The sequence below is a fragment of the Gobius niger genome (genome assembly GCF_951799975.1).
Source record: "Gobius niger genome assembly, chromosome: 14".
Taxonomy (NCBI): domain Eukaryota; kingdom Metazoa; phylum Chordata; class Actinopteri; order Gobiiformes; family Gobiidae; genus Gobius; species Gobius niger.
Genome location: NC_136865.1, coordinates 21,054,267 through 21,078,040, shown reverse-complemented (window position 1 = coordinate 21,078,040; position 23,774 = coordinate 21,054,267). Strand labels below are relative to the sequence as shown.

At 41.0% G+C, this 23,774-nt stretch overlaps 1 protein-coding gene across 8 annotated transcripts in view; it reads left to right on the top strand.

Annotated features, from left to right (window-relative positions):
* The first annotated feature begins 2,470 nt into the window (after window positions 1–2,470).
* The window catches only part of slc4a7 (solute carrier family 4 member 7), a 42,049-nt gene continuing 20,745 nt past the window's right edge, over window positions 2,471–23,774 (top strand). For 3 of the 8 annotated variants that reach the window (XM_079570862.1, XM_079570863.1, XM_079570860.1), the window contains exons 1-7: window positions 2,471–2,625; window positions 14,773–14,854; window positions 15,813–15,956; window positions 18,301–18,439; window positions 19,830–19,990; window positions 20,080–20,268; window positions 21,251–21,601. In XM_079570862.1, coding sequence (XP_079426988.1) covers window positions 2,584–2,625; window positions 14,773–14,854; window positions 15,813–15,956; window positions 18,301–18,439; window positions 19,830–19,990; window positions 20,080–20,268; window positions 21,251–21,601 — 1,108 coding nt within the window. In that variant the 5' untranslated portion in view covers window positions 2,471–2,583. Of the gene's footprint in view, window positions 2,626–7,572; window positions 7,892–14,772; window positions 14,855–15,812; window positions 15,957–18,300; window positions 18,440–19,829; window positions 19,991–20,079; window positions 20,269–21,250; window positions 21,602–23,774 lie in introns of those variants that run through there. The other 5 variants (XM_079570865.1, XM_079570866.1, XM_079570864.1 and 2 more) reach the window with 3 other exon arrangements.

Below are 23,774 nucleotides of genomic sequence, written 5' to 3'. Positions count from 1 at the left end.
AATGGATGAATTGAATTGGTAGTAGATGATTTTCTATAGTTGAAACTTTCAGCTAAAAGAAGATTGAAAAAACATCCACATGTCATGCGTAATTGTATTAGGATAAGAGGACATTTTGGATAAGCCCTTTTATGATTTCTATTTACATATTTGCACATTCAATTGTACACTCCAATTAACTTTTCTTTCTCTTCCCCCAGATCTCCATCTTCCCCGTCCTCGTCCGTGGTCCTGAAACAGGTGACTCTCCGACTCACCTCCCATGTTGCATTACGCGGAAGCATCTTTTCAGGGGCTGGCTTCTGGTGCGCTAATGGGCTTCTCAGCATCTTTAAGACTCGGGGTACAATTAAGAGGTGATAGTTTGATCTCCCACCTCGCGCTATTTCAGAGCAGGCGCGTGATTGTGCCGGAGGTTGACGGCGCGGGCGAGGAGCTGGGAATATTTTAAGAAATGCACATTATACTTCTGAACGAGAATCCTGTCATGTTTGTTATTCAATCATTCACCAGGGTCATATAGGCCTCATGCCACGGCTTATCGTTACAGGGAAGTTTTACTGTCAAGGGTCAGAGAGAGAATTTTAGGCTATTAGGTTATTCCAAAGGCAGGATTTGACTAAAACAATTAACAACAAAAGACACAAAACTAGACTGCCTATATTGCGCGTAAAATAGTATAGCTAGCCTATTAAAAATAGCTACTGAATAGTTGTCTTGTTTTATCAAATTAAACCAAATGGCGTGGTCTGAACCCATGCGTCTGAACTTGACAACCTGCGCCTAGTCAAGCACCGCCCTCTGCTGGTCAAACATATTCATCACACTCGTGTTCATTTCATTGTCTTGCTGTCTTTTTTAATGGAGTAGCCCATACAAAGGCCACCAACCGCAAAAACCCACTAGAAACTTCAAATTAATAAAAAAAAAAATATCTTAGAGGTCAGAAAGCCCCTTCTAAAACAGATTTTACATTATATTTTAATTTTAGGTCATGTAGCTACAGCACAACTATATCCTTTCGGTAGCCTATGGAGCAAATATTTGACATCACATCTTCTTTATCAATAAGTTGCCCACATACTGTAAAACTTTTGAAATGGCTTTGCAAGACATGCAATGCTGAAGTGAATAGCCTATGTAGCCTAAAGTTTCAAGGAAAATCAGGACAAATAAATATAGTGGCCCTTCGTTAGTACCAGAATATTGTTACAATATACACAATTGGGAACCAAAAAAAGTAATTTGATTGGGTGATTCTGAAATTTGTGTTCTAGGTAGAAATCACAAAAAACTTTTAGAACATTAAATTAGTTATGTTGCAGCCTTTTTGTAGTATAGTTAAATTGGCATCAGTCATGTTGGCAACATAATTAATCCGTTAGTAATGTCACAGCCCACTCCTCAGGACTACACACAGAAATCACTAAAACTGAAAGCCCCTCTTGTCCCTGGGTCCATTTTGAAGCTTCAATACCAAACACTGGATTGAATGTGACTGTGACCACACTGGGGTAAAGTTTGTAAAATCAAGATAACACTTTTTGATTGTTATTTCCAAACGGCTCACATGTCTTTTGAACACACAGATATCGATATCTTTTTAGTTGAGCTAAGCTTTTCTACGGTAGGCCTGTGTCATGTTTTGTCATTCCCATCAGTCATTTCCATCATGGAGAAAAACACCAAGTAAAATGCCATGAGTTGACTCAGATTTGTACAGTTAGAGTCTTGCCCCTATAGTTGAAGAATCCCCCTATATCGGCTTTTTAGTTGTGGAATGAACTTAATATTCATTTTTTAAAATATAATTGTGAACTATAGCAGGCTAGTGCAATGAACTTATCCCTGTGGATAACTTAAGTAAGTAAGTAAGTAAGTAAACTTTATTTGTATAGCGCCTTTCACAGACACAGAGTCACAAAGCGCTTCACAGTGTTAAAACATAATTATAAAACAGCATATTCATTGCAATAATTCAAAATTCAGAATTCAGTATTCATTATACGGGTACAGGTATACAACTTAGAAAGTCAGAAAGGAGTTTTAGCCACAACTAACAGTTTCTTTTTAAAGCACTTCTGTTTCATTGTTTGTACACAACTAACAGAGGTATAAGGCGTTTAATGTGTTTTATTTTCAGTGATGTGGCCAACTGCCCTAATGCACTACACACACAGAAGAAAGACATACAGCAGGCTAACATCGATCCTCTCTCATGTTTGGACTTCAGGCGCCTTTTACAAGATATATGCCTACATTTTGCAGCCAAAGGTCAAGTCTGGGTTATTAGCTTGAAGAATTGCCCACACAAAAAGCCCGCTTGGGACTACAGGGGACAAGGAAACGGCCCCCAGGTTTGGAAGTGACGCTGCGCACTCGGATTGGCTGAAAAGACCGGCTTGTTGCGCTGATTGGCCTAACGCGTCCGTCAGTGATAACAGAGGCGTGTCTTCCACTGCGTCGTTAGGGAGAGCACAACGAGTCCTCATAGTTTCCCAGCCACAGCCAGTCCGGTCTATTGAGCATTAACCGGCAAAACGGAGCTAGCCGAGGGTTTAGAGAACCCACCCGGCAGGTGAAATGGAAGAACCCCTGGAGCAAATGAGGCCCCTTTTGAGAACAGTAAGTGCCCGGACAGCGCGGTACGTGAGCGGCTTGGTGCTTTGTGTTTGGTCGGGCATTTTCCACTCTCCCCGTGCGTTATGACAAGCTCTTGTAGGGATGCTTTCAGGAGTCAGGGTCCGTGTGTGGCACCATCCGGCAGCAGCTATTGTTAGCCGGCTTTCTACTTTTGACACGTGGCAGGACTGTAAATGACGACTTCTGTGCGTCTTTACAACTCCGAACGCGTGTTTACGCATTCGTATCCTGGTAATGCGTGCGTTTCCTTCCGTTATAATAGTTTGGGCGATCATTGTCATTATTTTTCAGGTATTACCAGCTAATACACAAGCTATGAACGAGCCATCATGCTTCTGTGATAGTGAACTTGACTAGTTTCATGATCACAAAAATGCCTCTTGGTAACAACATACGCCACAAAGCACCTTATTATCCCTTGAGCTCTTTGTCTCTTTGAATGTGATATAATTATGTTGTTTTGCTTCTAGATGCTCAAATTAGCAATAAATAATCTATGTTGGCACATCTAGGACGCACATATAAGGTCACATTTAGATCAATATACACCAAGAATAGACCAACTCTCTTGTGTGACATTCCCAAGTCTAAAACTGTGCCTAATTTTACCTTAAAAGGCTGTGAAGTTTTCAAAAACAAGTACTTTTATTGGCGCACATAGTTCCCATACAACCATCCTACTGTTTTGATGTCTTTCAGCAGAAGTTGTGGTTGAGAGTCACATCCTGCCCTGTGTCTGCTGGGTGTAAACTCGATAGTTGCTCATAAGTTGGTGAGCTCAGTCACTTCACACTGACACGCTTACAAGAACATAACTAACATCTAGGTCCAAATATGTGTAGCGTTAGGTGGTATATACTGGGTACATTCATTTGTAAGCTCCATAACCATCGGCTGAGTGTCTGGAAACTTGACCTCCATACAAGATGCTGTCCCCGTGACTGTCCCGGGCCACACGTCAGTGCAGTGAATGTGAAACTGGAACTATCGAGAAAGTAACGCTAGCACCTTAGGTCCCAATATGCCTAGACTTGTGTCATCTCAGTTGATTTCAATTCCAAGAAATGTCACATTTTTATAGTAGCTCATGGTAGGAGGAATATGCAGATGTTGAAAAATGTATAGGTAGACCTAAGCTAGATTCAGGGCTGCAGAAAATGAGAAAAATTGAACTAAATACAATAAAAAAAACACAAAGCATAAGTGTGAAAAAAACCAAGATGTAAAAAGGTTAAATAAAGTTGTAATTTATTAAAAGGAACGTAATGTTAACAAAGGGGTCACCAAAAATAACCAAACTAAGGCTAGTTACATATTTACAAAGGGTTAACAAAGGAACTCAGACAGAAATAGCATACTGCCACAAAGGCCAGCTGCCCCAAATGATTGAAAGTGCAACCTTATATAGGAGTTGGCCAGGTGTAGAGCTGCCTCACCAATCAGCCAGCATCACAGCCCGAACCAGGCAACAGTCAGGACTCCCAATGCACTCCACCAACCACAGGCAAGGACCACAACATCGAATTTACATAGTGGGAAAATACACACGTTTAAGACATGCATATAACTTATACAAACAGGAGGGAGCCTGGAGGCCTGGGGCCATAACAACAAGTTACTATACTTTTTGTTGTAGGCTGTGTCAACAATACGTAAAACTCATTCAGATGGTCAGTCTCAGTGCTATTTTGTTTTGCTTCTTGCGATATGGATCACCTAATAGTGCAATAACAATAGTTTTAGCAATGTCTTGTGCAGCCCAAGCTAGTAGTAGTACTTTTATATATATATATATTATTTTTTTTACAAAATGGCTACTGTAATGTTTAGAAGTCTAAGATAACATTCTTTGCTTAACAATGTATGAGTTCACTTGTTACACATTGATACAATACATTTGGTTTGCTTTACTTTATTGATACAGCTGAATTGCTGTTAGCAAACATGGTCTGTGGCAGAATACATATTTTCTGTTGCTGAAGCTGCCCTTCGTGCTGACATGTTGATGGTACAAAGCTTTGAGGAATTTTAGAACATTAAAAGTTGCTGCCTTTTTGCAGTGTAGTTAAATTGGCATCAGTCGTTTTGGCAACATAATAAATGCATTATAGTAATGCTAATGTCACAGCCCTCCCCCAGGACTACATAAAACTTATTACTGCATCTATCTCCAAAATATCTGTCTGAATCCTGTTCTCTGTGTCAGATATTTTGTCCCATTGTTGACCTTCACTCTCATCCACATCCTGGTTTTTATGACAGCTCTGTTGTAGACAGTCCATTATCGCGGGGCAGTGTGCAGGAAAGGCTTTTGTGCATCCTGCTGTCTCACTGCTGAAAGGCTCCAATGTGGGACCTGCTGCATTATTGGTCCAGCACTTAAGGCCAGGGCTAGTGAGGGTTGTATGAAGCTTACTCACTTGATACTGCATCACTTTGAACGTGTAATTAGTCAAAATGAGCCTCCTTTTCCCGTCTGAGGCTCTGTTGTGCTCGGGCCATACTATTATGATAATATGAGACAGCTATATGCTAATGGGACCATGTATCACAGAGGGCTTCACTGGTTCATGGACAAGCTCTCTCTGTGGGAAAAATGTCTTTCCTTCTTATTTACAACTGTTTTGAATATCAATTTCTTAAGAATGTGTGCATGATTTTGAAATGACTGTGTGTTGTATATAGGATCACAATAACCAGCCAGTGTATCACACATGAAGCAACTCAATGCTTCAACAGAACTATTTCTTTGCCGTTTTGGTTACTTTTTGCAACATTCATCTGCATTTGTCGGGGAATAATAAGTTGCTGGTTCGACATAGTATTAATTGTTGTGTCTCTATTGTAACACTTAACCCCAAACACCCACTCCAGTCACACAAATGCGGCAGATTGTGACTGGAAGGGCATATTGCGTAGAAGTCTTTCTCCGTTGTTAAACCCTGGTAAAACTTAAGCTTTGCAAAAATTAGTCCACTGATTTATGTGGCTAGCTGGGACATATCAGTTTTGAAACTACAGAAGGCACACAAAACATGTCAAACAGAGGGAAAAAGCGAAGTGTTGGTGGCTAAACGATCGTACACTTGTGTTACTGTTCTGTGAAAAAAAAAAACTTGGCTCTGAGATTTTTACCCACAGGGATGTCTGGACTCCAGATCATAAAAGAGTTAAGTGCCACAACACATAGGCCTGTCATGATAACAAATTTGAAGTTCGATATATTGAGGCAGGAAAGTATCGCGATAAACTATATTATTGACTCTAACGATACTGAAATACTGTCAACTCTCGGGCATAAAAATGACACTAACCCTTAGTTTTCATAAGTGCATTGTATTATCCTAAAATACCAAACAAGCTGCAATACACATGAATCATAATACAACTCAATTTGCTTCAGTTAAAAATCAAAGTTTTACAAAGGAAAAATAAATATCGAGCCCAAAAATATATTGTTTATCTGTTATTTATTGATTTACAAGTCGATATACACGTGTACCTTATAATATGGCCAGTTAGTGCACATACCTGCTTTATTTTTAGGCGCCTCGATTTAGTCAGGTCTGAACAGGAAGTAGCTATATTTACAGTCTGAAGTGTAGAGGCTCATTTCATTGAGGGAAGCACATACCTTTGGAGGCCTGGGATTGACATAAGCACCACTGTCACATGCTGTCTCTCTATTGGCTTAAAGTGTTGTTTGCGATAAGGAACAGTGGGATCTCCTGCAGAGTCGATGCAAAAGAAAAGCTGGGAGCACACACAACACTATATGCAAGACTTACAAAGCACAATGCTCTTATCAATTGTGTGAGCAAAGAGGATTGAAGGAGTCATCCTATTACAGGGAAATCCCATCTCCTTATGCACGGCCAATTAGCTCGTTGAGTCATGATGATGAATGATATAGTGGTTTGTATAGTATTGGTCATGAGTCGTCACATGCTTTGGTTACTATGGAGTGAGCTAAATATCGAGTCAGTCTGTCTGCCAATGATCGAAAGTCAGTGTCATCAATGTAATACGTCCAGCTTTGTGATTTAAAAAAGTCAATGACAGTGTGGGAATGAATTAGTTTTCACGCAACAGCGGGCAAATAAGTCTCTTCTGTCCAGCTGCTTTATTCTTGTCAACCCGAAATTGGCTTATTGATTTGGTATTGATTTTTGGGTCTGATGGTTTAGTCTACTTTCAAACCCAGAATAAGCCGGAGTCCACAGGTTTTCCCCTCATTTCATCTGCATTGGACGTCATTCTTTCTGTCTCAAGTCCTGCATATTTTATATCTCAAAAATGAGCACTCATCATTTGCGCTGACCCTTCTACTTCCTTCGGAGAACATGTCACTCACAGAACTAGAAAGAGACATCCATTTGAAAGTTTCTGAAGGTTGTTGCGGCTCTGTTCATTCATCTGCGCTGCCTGTGATTGTTGGGTAAATTACATCTTGGTGACAGCCATGTTTGACCTTGAGACTGTGAGAGAGTCATTGTTAAAAAAGCCATTTGTGTTTCAAATGAATTGGCCCGGGCTCTGTCCTCTCTCCTCCCCCATGAGACGTGTTCAGTTCACACAATAGGGCTGTGGGTTATTTCAAAATCTGTGACATGCAATAAAATGTTGAGTAATGTGATGTCAATGTTAATGCTGAACTGACAGGCTATACTTTTTTTTGACAGAATTTCAATAAAAACTAAATGGAAAATGAAACTAGTCATAAATAATACTGGATCCCAGCAAATTTCCTTTGAAGCTCTGACTGGGCAAGGATTTTCTTTTTCACCTGCACCAGTATATTCATCTGATAACGCTATTTATTTTTCTTTGTGCAGCCCCACGTGATAGCGTCTTGCACTTCACCGCATTGGGGGTCTTCGTCTGTTTGACCTGAATGCCACTGCGGGTGAGCTCTTGTGCGCCCTCCAAATGTTAGCGCACGAGAGGCGGCGCGTGCGTGTGTGTTTTTAAAGCTCTTGGCTCGAGGATGAAATATTCATGATGCCATGGTGGGATTGGCTGGGCCGAAGGGAGAGCGGGCTGCCTGCTTCGTGCGCCTCTCTCTTCCTCTGTCTATAAAGAGATGCACGCAGGAAAAAAGCAACAGACAAGTGCAGCGCTAACCGAGCTAGCTCCCCCCACGCCACGTATCCCGTCCTCTTGCAAGCCATAGCACCAGCAACATCGTCTCAGCTCTGTGGATGTTTCAGCACAGATGGATGATTCGGAGGGGGAGCATGTTCTTACGGTACGTGCGCTTTTGACAATGCGCAGGCTGTCACTTGAGCGGGACCAGGCGGCTCAGTCAGTCAGTCAGTCAGTGTGTTGTTATGGTTTAGGAATAGGATGTCCTTCAATGTTCTTCAGCTATAGTGCAATGAATGGGGCAGGTGGTCTGGGGTTGAACTTGAATGAAAACTGAAAAGAAAAACAGAATGTAAGCATGATTCTGCTTGGCTCCCCGATTAGAAGCAGGAGTGAGAAGGGGGGGCAGACGGACCAGTTATGGCTGCCTAAAGGAGCGGGACAAGGGGAACAGTGGAGCAAAGAAGGACACATCAGGGGATTTTGAAGAAACAGTCATAAACCAACTGGAGATCATTCAAAATCTGAGGCTGTTGCAGTAATGGGCGATGGGTTAAATGCATTGAGGTAGAAATTAGCCAGTGCATGTATCACTGTCAGTGTTTAATTAGATTGTGCAAGAATAGAGTTACTGTTTTGGGCTTCCACTGTGGTAAATGACAGAAATCATTTTGCTGTTGATTGCTTAACACAGGGATGAGCTTCTTTCCTTTTTGAGCTTAATTTAGTTTATAACACGATCATTTGGTGTATCATTCAGTTTGTGCCCTTCAGCGTTTGAGTCTGTCTGCACTATCTGCACTGTTTGAACTAGATCGGAGTGGCATGTGGAACAACGATAATTTAATGTTTTATTTTGGGAAGGGAACTAGTTGCATAGAGCGTGCACTGTGAGAGGAGGACTTCAAAGGTATCTCTGACAAAGCATGCAAATCCTGTCCAACTGACGGTCACAGTGTTATGTTCAAGAAATTAATCTGTAGGCTGACGGTTCTTGCTACATTAGCTGAAATATTGCTACCCTGGTTAGTGGTGGTACAGCAGGTAGTTGTCTTGTCACCACAGCAGGAAAGTCATAGGTTCACATCCCGGGCTTAGTGGGGACTTTATGTGTAGAGGCTGTTCTCCCGGTGTTAGGTTTCCTCTGGGTGCTCAGGCTCCCTCCCACCACAACAAACAACAGGCTACTCTCTGGGGCCAGAACTCTGAAAAAGATTTTGACTTTCAGGGGGACTATCCTTAAAGAAGAGTAAAATTGAATCAAAACGGAGGCTAGAACCTGAAAGCAAGACAACCAAAAGGCTGTATCCTTATATTCATAATGCAATAAATTACTTAAACTTTACTAACTTTCCGACACTCAATTAAATGTTGTAGCGATTGTTTAACTAGGATCAAGATATTCTGTAAACACAACTTCTGATATGTTTAATACAGGCTACATTTTCGGTTTTAATCCTCAGGTATACTTCATGTGAACCAGTAATCCACAAACAAAGAAAACATACGCGTTCTCCTTCTTAAAGCTAATCTGTACACACCAGAGAAATGCCACAGAGATGTGTTTAATGCAGGGTTTAGCTGTACTACAGGGAGCCTTGTTCACTTTACCTGTTAATGTCGGCTAAAGCTTTTGGGGGCACCTGAGGACACTGTATGAGACGACTACTACTGCATAGTGCAGACAACAGCTCTGCACCTTTGGCTGGAGCAGCTGTATTGTTAATGGACTGATCTACAGGGAGTGATGCTAAAAATAATGATGAACATGCTCTTAGTCTGTGATTCAATTACCAAACAACATTATCACAGTCTACAATAGGTTACAACTTGCATCGTAATAAAACAACAGAACCAAGATTGGTGCAGTATGTAAATATAATGTATTTTTATGTGACCGTTATTCAGGAAAGTCCCACTGATTCAGAATATCCTCAGCTTGGGAGTCCTGGCCCCAGAAGGGACCCATTTTACTTAATTTTTTGGTGTGGGGGAACATGCAAACTCCACACAAAATGACCTCATGTGACCCAGGAATCTAGCCTGTGACCTTCTTGCAGCGAGGCGAGAGTGCTAATTGTGGTCGCCAAATTTTGACTTTGTCTGTTGCCTTTTGCTATCTTCTATTCATCATCTTTGACAACGTTATGTTTTTATCGTTGAGACTCAATATAATCATTTACAAATATCATGAGTAAGTTTACGTGTCCTAAAAGCCAGAGTCAGTGCAGATATAGTAATCACTACATTACATCGTCTGAACTACTTTCTTCCCCAGTTGGTGGTGGGTTTCCCCTCTGGACACGACGAGGGGCCTCATCAATGTGGCTCAGTGTTAACCAGGTTTGCGAGTGTGTTATTATGGTCATGTGGCGTTTCAGTAATGTGGCTCTGCAGTGTCAAACAACTCGTGAAGGGCAGACGTGCTTAGCTTTATATTTACAGTGTCATGGAAAAAGCATGTCAGAGCTGCAGCTTCTCTGTGCTCCTTTTCTGTGAGTGCTGGCGTTCATACAGTAAGCAATGAAGCATTTACAATAAAAAGTAAACCATTTCCTGTAAACAGCAACACCTCAGACATGAAGACAGTAAAGCTGATACTGTCTGTTGACAAGTCTCTAGATCTGCATTTGAGGGGAAATCAAAGCTAACTGTGGACTAGCGCCACTTTAGCAGTGTTTACGGCCAAGTCTGAGTAAAAAAAGTATTTCCATTGTGTCATTGAGTTGTGACACAATGTGCAATATCCCTCTCTCCCTGTCGTAGTGTTTACTCTCACAGACAATTAATGAGTACTACTTTGCTTTATTGGGATGGCAAATCCAGTTCATTTTTGAGCTGCTGTAGACAATAGATATTTTGAAGGTCTACGCTGGAAAAGCTTCCGGCGTTTTGAACCTGACACCAGTGTGTTTGTGCTGCAGTCCACACAGAGGCTCTGCTCCTGGAGCCACTGTTCATCTCTGAGGCCCGACGACCTCTGACCTCCACAGCGGGGTCTGTTGGTGGCCCCTTCAGACAATGTTTTCTGAAGCTTTGTGGCGCAGGCAGGTTACATCATGAGGTCAGATGTTTAACAAAGCAACGCCTGCAGCCAACATGTGGTGGTCCTCCTTGGACGACAAACACTGGAGTCAACAACATATTCAATATATTAATATATGTTTGTACATAAACAGTTGTAAGACGCAGTAAGTCCTACTTATTTGTGGAGTGGTATTTTGATCCGCTTATGCAGAACAGAACAATGTTGGGAAAGTTTCACAACAGCACCTTAGAGCGACACAATATATCGCAAAATCGCTGAGGTCTTTGATCTGCTGACACAGACTAAAGCAAAAACACTATAACTTAAAATGGTCAAAGTTCAAGATTTTCATAATTTAATTCCATTCTAGAATTAGAATTGTTTTTATTACCATTGTTAGTGAACAGGTTCACAAAGTAGGATTCTTTTTTCGGTTCAATCGTGCAACATGAAACATAAACATATAATATAGTAGCTTAGTAGATAAATAATAAACTATAAACATTTTAAAACTTTAAAACTATAAGACTATAAGGGCATGCATAAAGTAGATAAAAAAATAATTTGGCACAGGACAACAGTGTGAATGTGTTTACAGATGTACATATGCATTAAGTGTTAACAGCAGACCTGAGTGAACTGTGGACATACCACATCTTGTTTTGGTCCTGTTTTGGATTTTTTTTAGAAATACTGTTGTGACACAGTTTGGTGATTTGCTGAATTTGCTTTCATTTTGTTTTGTTCTCATCTTTGGACTTTGCTGTTTGTTCGTGAGCGGCTTGAAGTCTGAATGAAATAGATTTTTCCCTTCTCTGTGTAGCTAATGTATTGCTACTCATCAGGACACTGTCACAGAGCAGCTCAGGTAATTATAATGCAAATTCTCAATCAACAAAGCCACAATCCATGGTTCAGTCCACACGGCATACAAGCAACAGATTCCTTCATCCAGGAGAAACATGCATTATTATGTTAATGCTCTGTCCACAAATCAGAAGCATTTAAGACATTAGCAATGCAGTGGCTAAGACTGGGGCTGTGTCGGGAGCATAGCAAACAGGTTTTTAGTGAACCTTGAGAGTTTTATTGTCGGATCAAGGCACAGAGGAGCTCATAGCGGGCACAGAGACCGTGGCATGTGGCTTACATCAACACCTTTTGCTTTCACTCTCTTCTGCTCAGCACTATCAGCCGAGCTTTCACTGGTTGACTGTGTGAATTAAACTACTCAAACAATTAAAGACTGGTGCATTAGATCAACAGACTAAGAAATAAGTTTAGACTTTTCCCTTCTTCTGGAGAAGTCATCAGAGCAAACGTTTATAGCACGAACAGACAGAAACAGTTCAGCGTGAAGCAAATGGCCCCACAGTCAAGAGTCGAACTTAAGATGCAGAAGCTGGCTAAGTGAGTATGTTCGGCAGCCAGCACCCTTAATCAGCTTTAATCAGTTTTAATTCTGACCCTTCTTTGTCTCGAGGTCAAGCCTGTAATTGGCTAATTGGCCACTGCCCTCTGTACCACACCAAATGCTCCTTTAACCTAAAATGCCCAGAACAGGAGACTAACAGGAGTTTACCAAGGAGACTGTGGTTCAGTTGTTTAGAGAAAATGTTAGTCTGAAGCAATTTGCAAAAAGTTGGTCTGAAGCAGTTTGTTTGATTGTCAACTGTGACAAAATGACCAAAATAAGGCAGAATCAGGAAGAGAATCCGTCTGACTTACGATACAGATACTAATATTGCGGTAACGATAACATAGAGTTTATCAAAAAAATACCCAAGGTGTTTGGAATCGGAAGCTCTTTCCTGACTGTGCAACATAGTTGTCATTTCTGTTCCGCCCGTCTAGGCCTGTCACGATCACAAATTTGAAGTTCGATATATATTGAGGCTGGAAAGTATCGCGATAAACGATATTATTGACTCTAGCAACACAAGATACCGTCAACTCTCAGGCATAAAAATTACCTTAAAAGTGCATAATCCTATCCTAAAATTCCACACAAGCTTGCAATGAACTTGAAATATAATGTAACTTAATTTGCTTCAATTAGAAATCAAAGTTTTACAAAGAGAACATTTATCGTTTATCTGCTATTTATTAAATGATAAATCGATCTAGTAATTATCGTGACAGCCCTACCCCCGTCACAAATCTCTGCATGACGTCACCGCGCCCCACTGGTGTCCACGCGGCCTATATGACAGCATGTCTAAAATAAGCAAGCACCTTCTTCAAATCCCCCACTGCAGCAACATTAGCTTTACATATCGATTGCAAGCTGTTCCTTTCTCTTTATAGCCACATCTGCTTGTAATGGTTTTGTTTAAGCTGCCAAATGCGATTATCCAACAATGTACGCGCATGTCCCGGGGTCCTTTTGTGGTCTGTTTCGCTTTAGCTCGCCGGATTTATGTTTATATAATAACTATCATGTGTAAAATGCGACTTCTTTGCATGCAATGAAGGAACCAGAGGGAATTTCTTATTAAAGGGTTTGTTTGTGGTTGGGCCGAGTTGTAAGAAGGATATCATGTTGCCATATTTTGTTAGGAGACCCGCAGTGACCTCAACACTCTTGGGGTTGCACTGTAATTGGACACAGTGTAAGGGCAGCGAGTCAGTGGCACAGCTAATAACCTGCTTGTAATTGAACTTTATTGGCCTAGTGTAATAAAGAGTAAGTCAATAGGAATGAAACTGCCTTGACAACGGCACAAACATTACTCGCAGGGAACATTTAGCAAGGGGCTGTGCATTTTATTTGTTGATACAGAGCAAAATTGATAAGAGGTTAATGGTGTCTATCTTTATCTTCTCGTGTCCGGCTTAATTGGGCAGCTTTACATTCTAGATCTTCTATGACACCGCTGTCAGCTAATTATTTTCTCAAAGGTTGTAACCTCTGTTTTAATGACAGGGGTCAGTCTCATGGTCCAGCAATTCACAAGATCTCAGAAGAAGTCGAGCCGGCTGATATGCTGTATATCGGGCCGATATTTGGCTGATCTTATGCTGCTAAAGGGCCAATATCTCTGGAACAGATTCTTGCATTGAAAAGAGCGCAGTCAGAGCTTTAAAATGAGCCCTTCCACACAACCAAGACCACAGAGGAGCTGACAAAAAATTGCAATGAAATCGGTCACAACTCAGCCCCACATGCCCCGAATAAAGTGCCCCCTACTGTCACAGTTCAACACTGACACGTGTACTTTACAGTATAAAAGCATCATACACAGGATTATAGACAAGACATTTGGAAAAATATTGGTTGTGCGTATTGGCATCAGCATCAAAATCCCCCAGAATCAACATTGGCATAAGCCTTGCAAAAACTCGGTCAACCTCTAGCAAAGTAATCGTTGTCATTTTCCGACACAACTTATTACGATACCATATTGTTAATAATGGAACTACATGTCCCTTGGAGCCCTCGCTTGACCAGCAAATGAGTATCGCAATTAGTCTTTGGACTTTTAAATTGGGCTCTTGCATAGTTTTCAAAGATTGCTGTGTTTCTGAGATCTTGAAAAGCTGTTCCAAATTTCCGGAGGAAGCTGTTGGAGACTGTTGACTGAAGCAGCACAGTGTTCCTTCCAGTAGGAACCAAAGCCACTGCCTCGAGCCAACGCTGGAACATTCTGGACACTTCACCAAACCAAGCAAATGTGCTCTTCCTTTGGCAACAGAAATTCCCTTCACAGCTTGTTCAGAAGTTTTTGCCCACAGAATGTTTAAAATTTCATGTTTGTTGTTTCTTGTCTGGAACTTGCATCGATGTCAAAGCAGTTTTAATCTGTTCCTTTCATTGAACAAGTTATTGAACAATGTCGAAAATGTTTATAATTTTATTAGGATTGGATTGCTTTGAAATGCTTGACACATGATCACATCTTTTGCATTATGCCTTGTGTTTTGGGGCCTAACCATCTATTTATAAATTGGGTATTTACTAAGTATTGTAGTTACATTATCACAATGTTTATTATTCTTTTTATTGTCTTTTGCAGGGTCTAGATGAGGAGGCACTTGTTGACCATGGGAAGACCAGTTTCACCACGCAAACCAACTATGAGAAAGATGAACTAGAAAGTAAGATAGAAACTTTTACACATTGTTTTTTCAAACTTCACTTAATTTAGATTTTACCCTGCCTTTTACACATGTTTTGCAAAGCCACAAAGATTTTAGATCGGTCATTTGGATGAAAGCATTTTTAATTTGATGGAATAATTGATCTAATTCAAAAGGTTTTGTACATTTTTGCAAAGATTGAGCATTATTGTTTCATAACCTGCGTCACTGTCCGAATGAGCAGACCCTCACATCACGAAGGCCATGGCTGAAGCATTGTTTTTAAAGAGCTGTGATGCTGTTGATGCTTTAGAAACCAGTACTTGAGGCAGCCACGTGTCACTTCCTGTCCTCCTACGCGCTTCTCTTTGTCTATGAGAAGCCTCACCGCACTCCAGCGCTTAATGCCAGCCTTCAGTTTAGTCCTCAGCACCTCACTGAATTTTTCAATCTTTCATCTCCTCACGTCCCTCCATCGTCCCGTCCTCTTGGCCTTCCTTTAATCTGCTGAGTGTGTACAAGTGTGCCTTCCCCTGAGAACCGATGCATCCCCCTGGTTTCGTTCTGAAATCAAAGAAAGATGACTCACAGCTGGAGGATTGGCAGAGAATGGAGGCCAAAAAAGCCGAGAGGGACGTTATGCGTATCACTACTCGCTGCCGGGTGGTACTTACATCAAGAGGAAGTAGATTAAACATCGGGGCAAAACAGATGGGCGAAAAATTTAAATACTGTCATCTGGCTTTCTTCAGGCTCAAGATTCTCTGCAACAAGAAAAGGATCAGAGAGAAGTGTGCCTGTTACACAACTTTACACAAGTTAAAGCAATATTTCTAATAGGCACTGTGTTTGCATCAGTATTTGTATATATATAAAAAAAAAACACGGGTATTGTGTTGCGTGAAAGTACTAAACCAAGTGAAGTCTTCTCTGATTCTGTGTACATTAGTAATGTTTGTGTATTGCATACCTTCAGGCCACAGAGCGGTGTACGTCGGGGTCCATGTGCCGCTGGGGCGAGAGAGCAGAAGAAGGCATCGTCACAGAGGACACAAACACCACAGAAAGAAGAAAGAAAAAGACGACGAAGGCAAAGGAGATGGACGCGACTCACCGATTGGTATGTGCCATGCTCTCTCATTACATTCATCCGGGTAAAGAGTTTAACATTTTGCCTTCTAACCATGGTGATTTATATCATCATTTGCTAGTGTTGATTTGGATTTTCCCTTCATGTTTTGTAGATCTATTATTTCAGTGCATTTATTATATTATATTTCACTATCACTAGAAATGGCAGACTTTTTTGTTTATTGTAACAAATGGTAAAAGTCATTGTTCATTGTTCATTGGTCTGTACTAGCAATGTCAAACCTTCAGAACCCTTGAATGCATTTTCCAAACTTTAACCCTTGAAAAAAAAATCTGAAATGTCACCAGCTTCCAGCCTCCGACTCAGTCTAAAGGCTGTGACATTTGCACACACAGACTGCACGAGGACTTGCCTCATCAGTTGATAAACTGATACATTCATTAATAATCTGTAGGTTTGACCTGTGTCCTTCATTATAGTTAGCATCAACTGGGAGCAATTCAATCTCTATTGTTATTTTAGTAATGCTGTCAATGGATTATTTTTTATAATCAGATTAATCAGACTGTTAAGGTGCTAACTTTGACAAGCCTGGATTTTAGACTAAAATCCTCCAGAGCATTAAGTGTCATTGTACATTGGAGACACATTGTGAAACAGGTCAGTGCTGTGTTTACACATATTATGGTCTCAATGTTGCTACCAAAACTACTTAAACTGCATCTACAGACTCTTCATCCATCCGGGTGGCCTTGCCTCTCCATCTGCAATACCTACCACCTACCGCAGTTCATATTTTCTTCTAATACTCACTGACCTCTGTAGATCAGGAACAAACCACAAGAGCTGCCCTTATCCAGATGCACTGACCCAGTTCTCAACCATCACAATACCCCCTTTGTCAAAAATCCTTATACCTGGCATTTACGGCTTCGAGCACAAGGAAATCTTGCTCCTTAATACTTTTCCCTCCATTCACAGGATCCAGAATAGATAATCTGTGCATTATTTACTTTACCTGTCAGTGGTCATAATGTTTTGCCCACTCTCTGCAACCACAGACACTGATCCCATGTGTTAAAAGAAAATCGTTTCCTCTAGTCTTTCACTTTGTGTCTGCCTGCGGCGTGTGGGGGTGTAATCTGACATATCTATTTCCGTCTCCTCCCGGCTTCCAGATGTCCCGATATCTGTCTCTAATTCACTCAGACATGAAAAAGGAGATTGCTGGAAAGCTTTCGAGTTTTCATTATTCTCTCGTGCACTTTGATTGTCCTGTGCAAACCTGCCCAAACAAGCATAAAGTGTCTGCTATAGACCCTTGCATAAACACGCTATCATTTGCTACAAAGGTTGATTGAGTTATCTTTTTCATTAATAACACTCCTTATCATCCCCCCTTAGAGATATGCACAACTAGGACTGGACAATTAGTATCAATTGATATTGATTGTTCTTGCACTGAGCATATTACAGTATAATGTCTGTATAAGATCCTGTGCAAACAAAGTATCTTGTCTTCATGGGTCAGGGGTCCCCAACTGGTGGACAAAGGTCCAGATTCTCGACCAGAGGCTTAAGTCCGGACCCCAAAGCATTTTAATTCTCTCAATACAGATACACTTTACAATAAGACTGTAAAGTAACATGTGCAATAATCTCTGTATCAGCTGCACTTTATTAACTCTGAGTGATCTTCTTGAACGCCGACTGTAACAAGTGAATTTCTCCTTTGTGAGATCAATAAAGGATTATCTTATCTTATCTTATCTTATTTTATCTTATCTTATATACTTAATGAGCCTTTATGTGTGAAGTTTGCATGTTCTCCCTGTGTCTGCATGGGGTGCTTAGGTTTCTACTGTCCCTTCTGGTGCCAGAAATCCCCTAAAAAAAAATAGATTCTGAAATCTCTTGCTTGAATAAAAGCCTATGGTAATGAATGCATACCAAACAGATGTAGTGTGTGAATAAATACAGATTTTTGTGAAAGGGCCAAGTTTGAGTGTTGAAACCGTTGAAGAATGTGTGAAAAGTACTGTATGCAATTCCTGAACATCTGCAGTAATTTATTGGGTCTGTTTTTTGTAGGTCAATGACAACAGTATGTCGTAATGGATGTTTCTGAACTACTTGGCACTGGCCCCACTTAACTCCACAGTAATGCCTCCAAATGTAGTGAAGTCAATGTAACTGCTTTGTTCTAAAATAGCCTTTAACCTGTAATTCATAAAGTAAATGCATTCCTGATTCCTCTCTAACACCATGTGCAGTTGAAAGTCCTCAGTTAGCAGTTATGCTGCGTGTAGCGAGTTTGTTTTGCTAATCCCCATGAGCCTGATCTCCAGTCTCTGCCTGCTGTGCTCTGTAGACACACCGTCCCAGCGGGTGCAGTTTATTCTGGGGACCGAGGACGATGACCTGGAGCATGTCCCGCACGACCTCTTCACCGAGCTGGACGAGCTTTCATTCAGAGACGGCAGCGCGACGGAGTGGAGAGAGACGGCCAGGTGTGTGCCAGCTGAAGGCGGTCAATCATAAGTGCATTAACACTGGTGGTATAGAGCAGTGAGAGTAAATGGGATCCTCATATTCGATTACTGTACATTAGTGGAACCTACAGATGTCAGATTCATTTACCGTGCCTCTACCTAACTCTATAAATGCTTATTGTGTTTTAACATTGATCTATGTATGAGAAAAATGTAGTTTAAATAGCAGGATTTGCAACTTCATAACTTCTAAAGCCACTTGCTACATCCGGGACCATTTTACTCTCTTATTGGGTCTGAATTCAATTAACTCCATTCCTGCATAAATGGGTTTCAGACAGAGTATAGTGTCCAATGGAATGAATTAATGAACATTCAAGTGGCCTTTTTCCGCTTTATTTTTCTCTAAGCAATGTTTTCACCATAAGAGCTAAAAGCACATACCATATGAAAGATTAAAAGTTTTACAATGAAGTACACTCATAAAGTCAATCATTTTACCCCTTTTCCCCATTCTAATCAGACGCTAGTGTTTAACAACACACATTTCCAGTTAAAAGAAAGGGAAGTGACTTTCAAAATAAAATACATAGTCCTTACACAGGTATGATAGTAAATTAATAAAATTGAATAAAATCAGGAATAATAAGAGTCATAGTTTGCTAAATGTCTCTCGCTCTTAACTCTTAACATATTGCAGAAAGAATATATTGCAATAAACGATACTATTTGAAAAAAAAAGTACTTACACTTAATGTACTTTTGATAAATATTGAGCCCGAGAATATATTGTTTGTCTGTCATTTATTGAACAATTAGTCGTTTAGTAATTATTGTGACAGGCCTATGTTTCACTACTGTGCATCCCCTTTTAAACTAATACATTTACAGTGGGAAGAAAAAGTAAGTACACTGTTTGGAATATCTTGCATTTCTGCCTAAATGTGGTCTGATCTTCATCAAAATCATAACAATGATTTAACAGTGTCTGCTTTAACTTATACCACCCAAACATTTACATTTCATCATATTTATATTGGTCATAACACATAAACATTCACAGGAGAGCGTGGAAGAAGTGAGTACACCGTCTGAATCTCGCTGAACTGCAGCAGTTTTCTTAAGAGAAATGGTCCAAGATTCATCCTGATTGTTGTGAGCGTCTAGACTTAACCCACATTTAGTGACCAATTTAGGCAGCAATGTGAGAAATTCCAAATGGTGTACTTACTTTTTCTTCCCACTGTATGTCAATGCCAATAAAAAGAAATCAGTAAATAACTTGTGAGTTTCTTGCTATGTTCTGCTTGCGTTATAAAACAAAACAAAAGATTGCGTAGTCTTCAATTGAATTTCAGTAAATCCTTTTGTGTGGTCACACTTAATCCTTTTGGAATATTGTTCACAGGTGGCTGAAGTTTGAGGAGGACGTTGAAGACGGAGGGGAGAGATGGAGTAAGCCCTATGTGGCCACTCTGTCTCTACACAGTCTGTTTGAACTGCGCAGCTGCATCCTCAATGGCACAGTCATGCTGGATATGAGAGCCAGCACCATCGAGGAAATTGCTGGTAATTTACCCGTGGATTTGTCAGTCATTTTTACTACTGCCTTTCTCTCCACGTGCTGCATCTAACCTCTGTGTTATTATGTGACTCAGACATGGTAATAGACAGCATGGTGGCTTCGGGGCAGCTCAAAGAGGATCTACGCGACCAGTTACGGGAGGCCATGCTGAAGAAACACCACCACCAGAACGAGAGAAAGTTCAGTAATCGGATACCGCTGGTGCGCTCCTTTGCTGACATAGGCAAGAAACAATCTGACCCACACTTGCTTGAAAAAAACGGTGAGATCAAAAGCGCACTTAAATTTCTTTTTCACTGTAAATTTATCACCTGCGTATGGGGAACTGTTTTATCCATAATAATGTTTTTTTATTATTATTTTCTTCAATGGCAGAGAGTGACGAAGGTGATTGAAAAATATGAATAGATTTGACCACTTTTGGGTGGATAGTACCCAAGTGGAAGAGAAATCTGGGTGCTAATAGCTGCTAATATGTGTGATGGCTTCGGGTTTTCTAGAAGCTAATTGCAGCTTAACAGTATCATACGATAACAGTATCATGTTTTTTTTTTCTCTATGGCAATGTTAAACATGGATAGTTCTGAATTAATTAGCATGGCAGTTGTCGTTGACTACAATTGCAAACCGTGTGGGATTTTCTCTAATCAAACAGTTTAATCTACGTACTTCTTACGGGATTAAAGCATTACCTGCAATCACAAAACTGGGTGTGTTTTAGCTAGCATGCCCTGCATTCTATAACAAGTGTCTGTAAGCGTTTTAAAGGATATGAATAATCACTTCGGGGCTTGTTCCTGTTGGTCCTAATGGTCCTGATATTTAATGTGTTGTTTACTGTTTTTGGTGGATGAAACTGCTTGTCATTTATGTGCAGAATAATTGGTGTGAAGCACCTGTTTGCCACAGTGCACTGACATTGCAGTTACTGACCTTGTGCATGGCTTCTTTACGTCCCAAGTTCTGCTTGGCCTGAGCCACATGAAGCGTGGACCTTGGTCTAGAGTTGGTTTTTGGACACTTGATAAGCCTCCCACATGCCTCCCTGAGTCATTTGTAATGTCTTCAGCTCAGACCATGCTTTTTTCTCATGTTTTTCCTCTAACTGCACTCTCTGCACTGCTCACTCCCCGGCTGTGCCTCCTCCAGATAGTCCTCTGTAACAGAGCCCTGCCTCATGTTCTTTTCTCTCCCTCCTCTCCTTCCTTCACCCTCTTCTCTTCTACCGTTGTTTCCTCTGTTAGGAGAGGGCCTGTCCTCTTCTCGCCTCTCTCTCCACAAGCCGGGATTATCTCCCTCTGGCTCCAACCTTTCCCAGAGACGAGAGTCCAAGGTGTCCATCCTGCTCAACCATCTCCTCCCCTCTTCCAACACGTCCCTGTCCACTCCTCACAATACTCCCTCATCTTTCCGACGTTCGGCTGACGGCCACAGTGGGACTTATGGCGTAGGTCCACAAGGCATCCCGGAGGTGGTGGTATCTCCGCCCGAGGACGATGAGGTGCACAATTCGGCCGAAGATGAAGCGGGATCGCCCCAGCTCAACCGTCGAGGGTCCTCTGTCTCTCAGGGCCTCGAGATGCTGCCCTTAGAAGGCAAATATCTGTGTAGCCTGCCAGTGTGAGTCACGGCTGAGAACACTAGCACTAGCATGAACGCTGAGCTTCTTGTTAACCTACAGCCCTGCGGCCATCCCATCAGTAACCCACAGCAAGGCTCAGGCTCAGACGCTGCTCCCACTGTGTGCTCACAGAGTTTTTAATCTAGCTACAATATTCACCTTGCATCGGTTCTAATGACCACAAAGACTTACTAACACTTGATCTTATCTGCGTTTCTATGTGTGCTGTTTTTCTGTTTTTACACATTTATAAAACGTCAGCGTCAATGCCTTGCTTGGGTGTGTAGTTTTCATACTTTATTTGCATGACCACATTATGTATTGTATCAAATTGCTCCATGTGAAGTGTTTCCATAGTTACCCCACATACGTGTTTTTGTTTTGCCACTTTACTTCCAACTAAATAAGCTGTCAGTGTTTTTTAAATGATAGTTGTCTGCTCCATTCTATCAGTGATAGAAACATCACAGAGAAATGAGAAAGTCACATCACAATTTATCAAAAACAACAACAGTCTAAGTCGAATAATCCTTAGGACAAAGAGACTCTACAGTGAGCAGATGGAGCTGAGAAATGCTTAAGGACTCCGCTTTGCAAACAGATGCACAGTTTTAAAGCAAAACACTCACACTGTGTCTTGTGGTTGATTTCAACATTAAGACAAAAAAATCATAGTGTACATGCGATCTGCTGTTATTCCTCATCAAACTCTTGCTGCCTCATTGTGAAATCTCATCATTTGTTAAGCATAAACATTCTTTTACCTAAATTTTACAGTAGTGGAGCTATGAAACCAAACAGTAGCCTCGAATTATATACCTAACACCTGCATGTGTCTGTGCGCTATGAGACTCCTACAATGACTTGTTGTTCTGCCCAAACCCGGTCGTGCTTGTTTATTAATAGACTGTGTGCGTATATGTATATCGGTGCTGGTGGCACCCTGGGAATGGCTCGGTTTCAGCCTGTGGGCCTTTGAAGACTGATATCTGGGCTGACACGGGCTCTGAAAGGTTGGAGTGGTCTTATTTTAGCGCAGGAGGGTCTGTATTTGTACCCCTTCTGAGAAAATGTACTGTATTTCAAAACATCTCCACATGACTGCGTGGGATCACTCACTGGGGTTCTCTCTTTAATCAGTTCTATTATTAGCACTGAAGATTACAATACGCTCCATGCCACAACAAAATTATTGCTATTTTAGAAACCGTAGTTTTTAATTGCTAATGGTATGCCTGACATACCGTATTTTACGGTCTATAAGGCACACTTTTTTTCATAGTTCTGCTGGGGGTGCGACTTTAATTTACTTACTGTACCACTGAAAATAAACAAAAACAGTAAAGTTTGGAGTGAGTGTGAAACTTGTGAGGGACTGGCGAAATGCAGAAGTAGCTTTTACTGCAATCAAAAAAAGCTTATCGCAGGCTAAAAGCCCGATGGCCACAAGCTTCTAGAAGAGAGTTCACAAGTGGATGCTTGAACAACTTGCTGCCGGGAGAGGCTTGTCAACGGTGCAGTTACGCCTCCATGCCCAGGTAGTTGCCAAGGCTGGTTCCACTTATACTCTGGAGTGTCTTATATATGTTTTTTTCTTCATTATGCATTTTATGGCTGGTTCGATTTATACTCCGGGGCGACTTATAGTCCGGAAAATACGGTATATACTGTATTGAGACAGGTTTACCCAGGTAAACATGGGTTTTACCAGGGCTGGGCAATATGGAAAATAACTATAAATAAATAAATATTTTTTCTTCCAAAAGATTTATATTCATTGTAGATTCAACTTAAATATTGCTTTTTTAAGTTGTGTCAAGTGAGATATGTCACAATAAGTCTCAAATACAACCACTCCAGTGCCAATAACTTACTAGTTTCCATTTTATCCCTGGAAAATCTGTTTGTGCAAGCTCTCCAGGAGTCCTCCATCGTAGTAAAGGATTTCAAATTCATCAACTGGACTGGGTTATTGGAGATGAGGTTTAATTCAAAAGCCCATGCCAATATTTGAGACTGACCATATATTTAATAATTGATTCTGCCTATATAAACCCTGAATTAAGGCTCGTTGCAAAGTGTGTACATAGTACACAATTGCAATTGCTAACATGCAGCCAATAGCACGTTAAAACACCACGACCCTG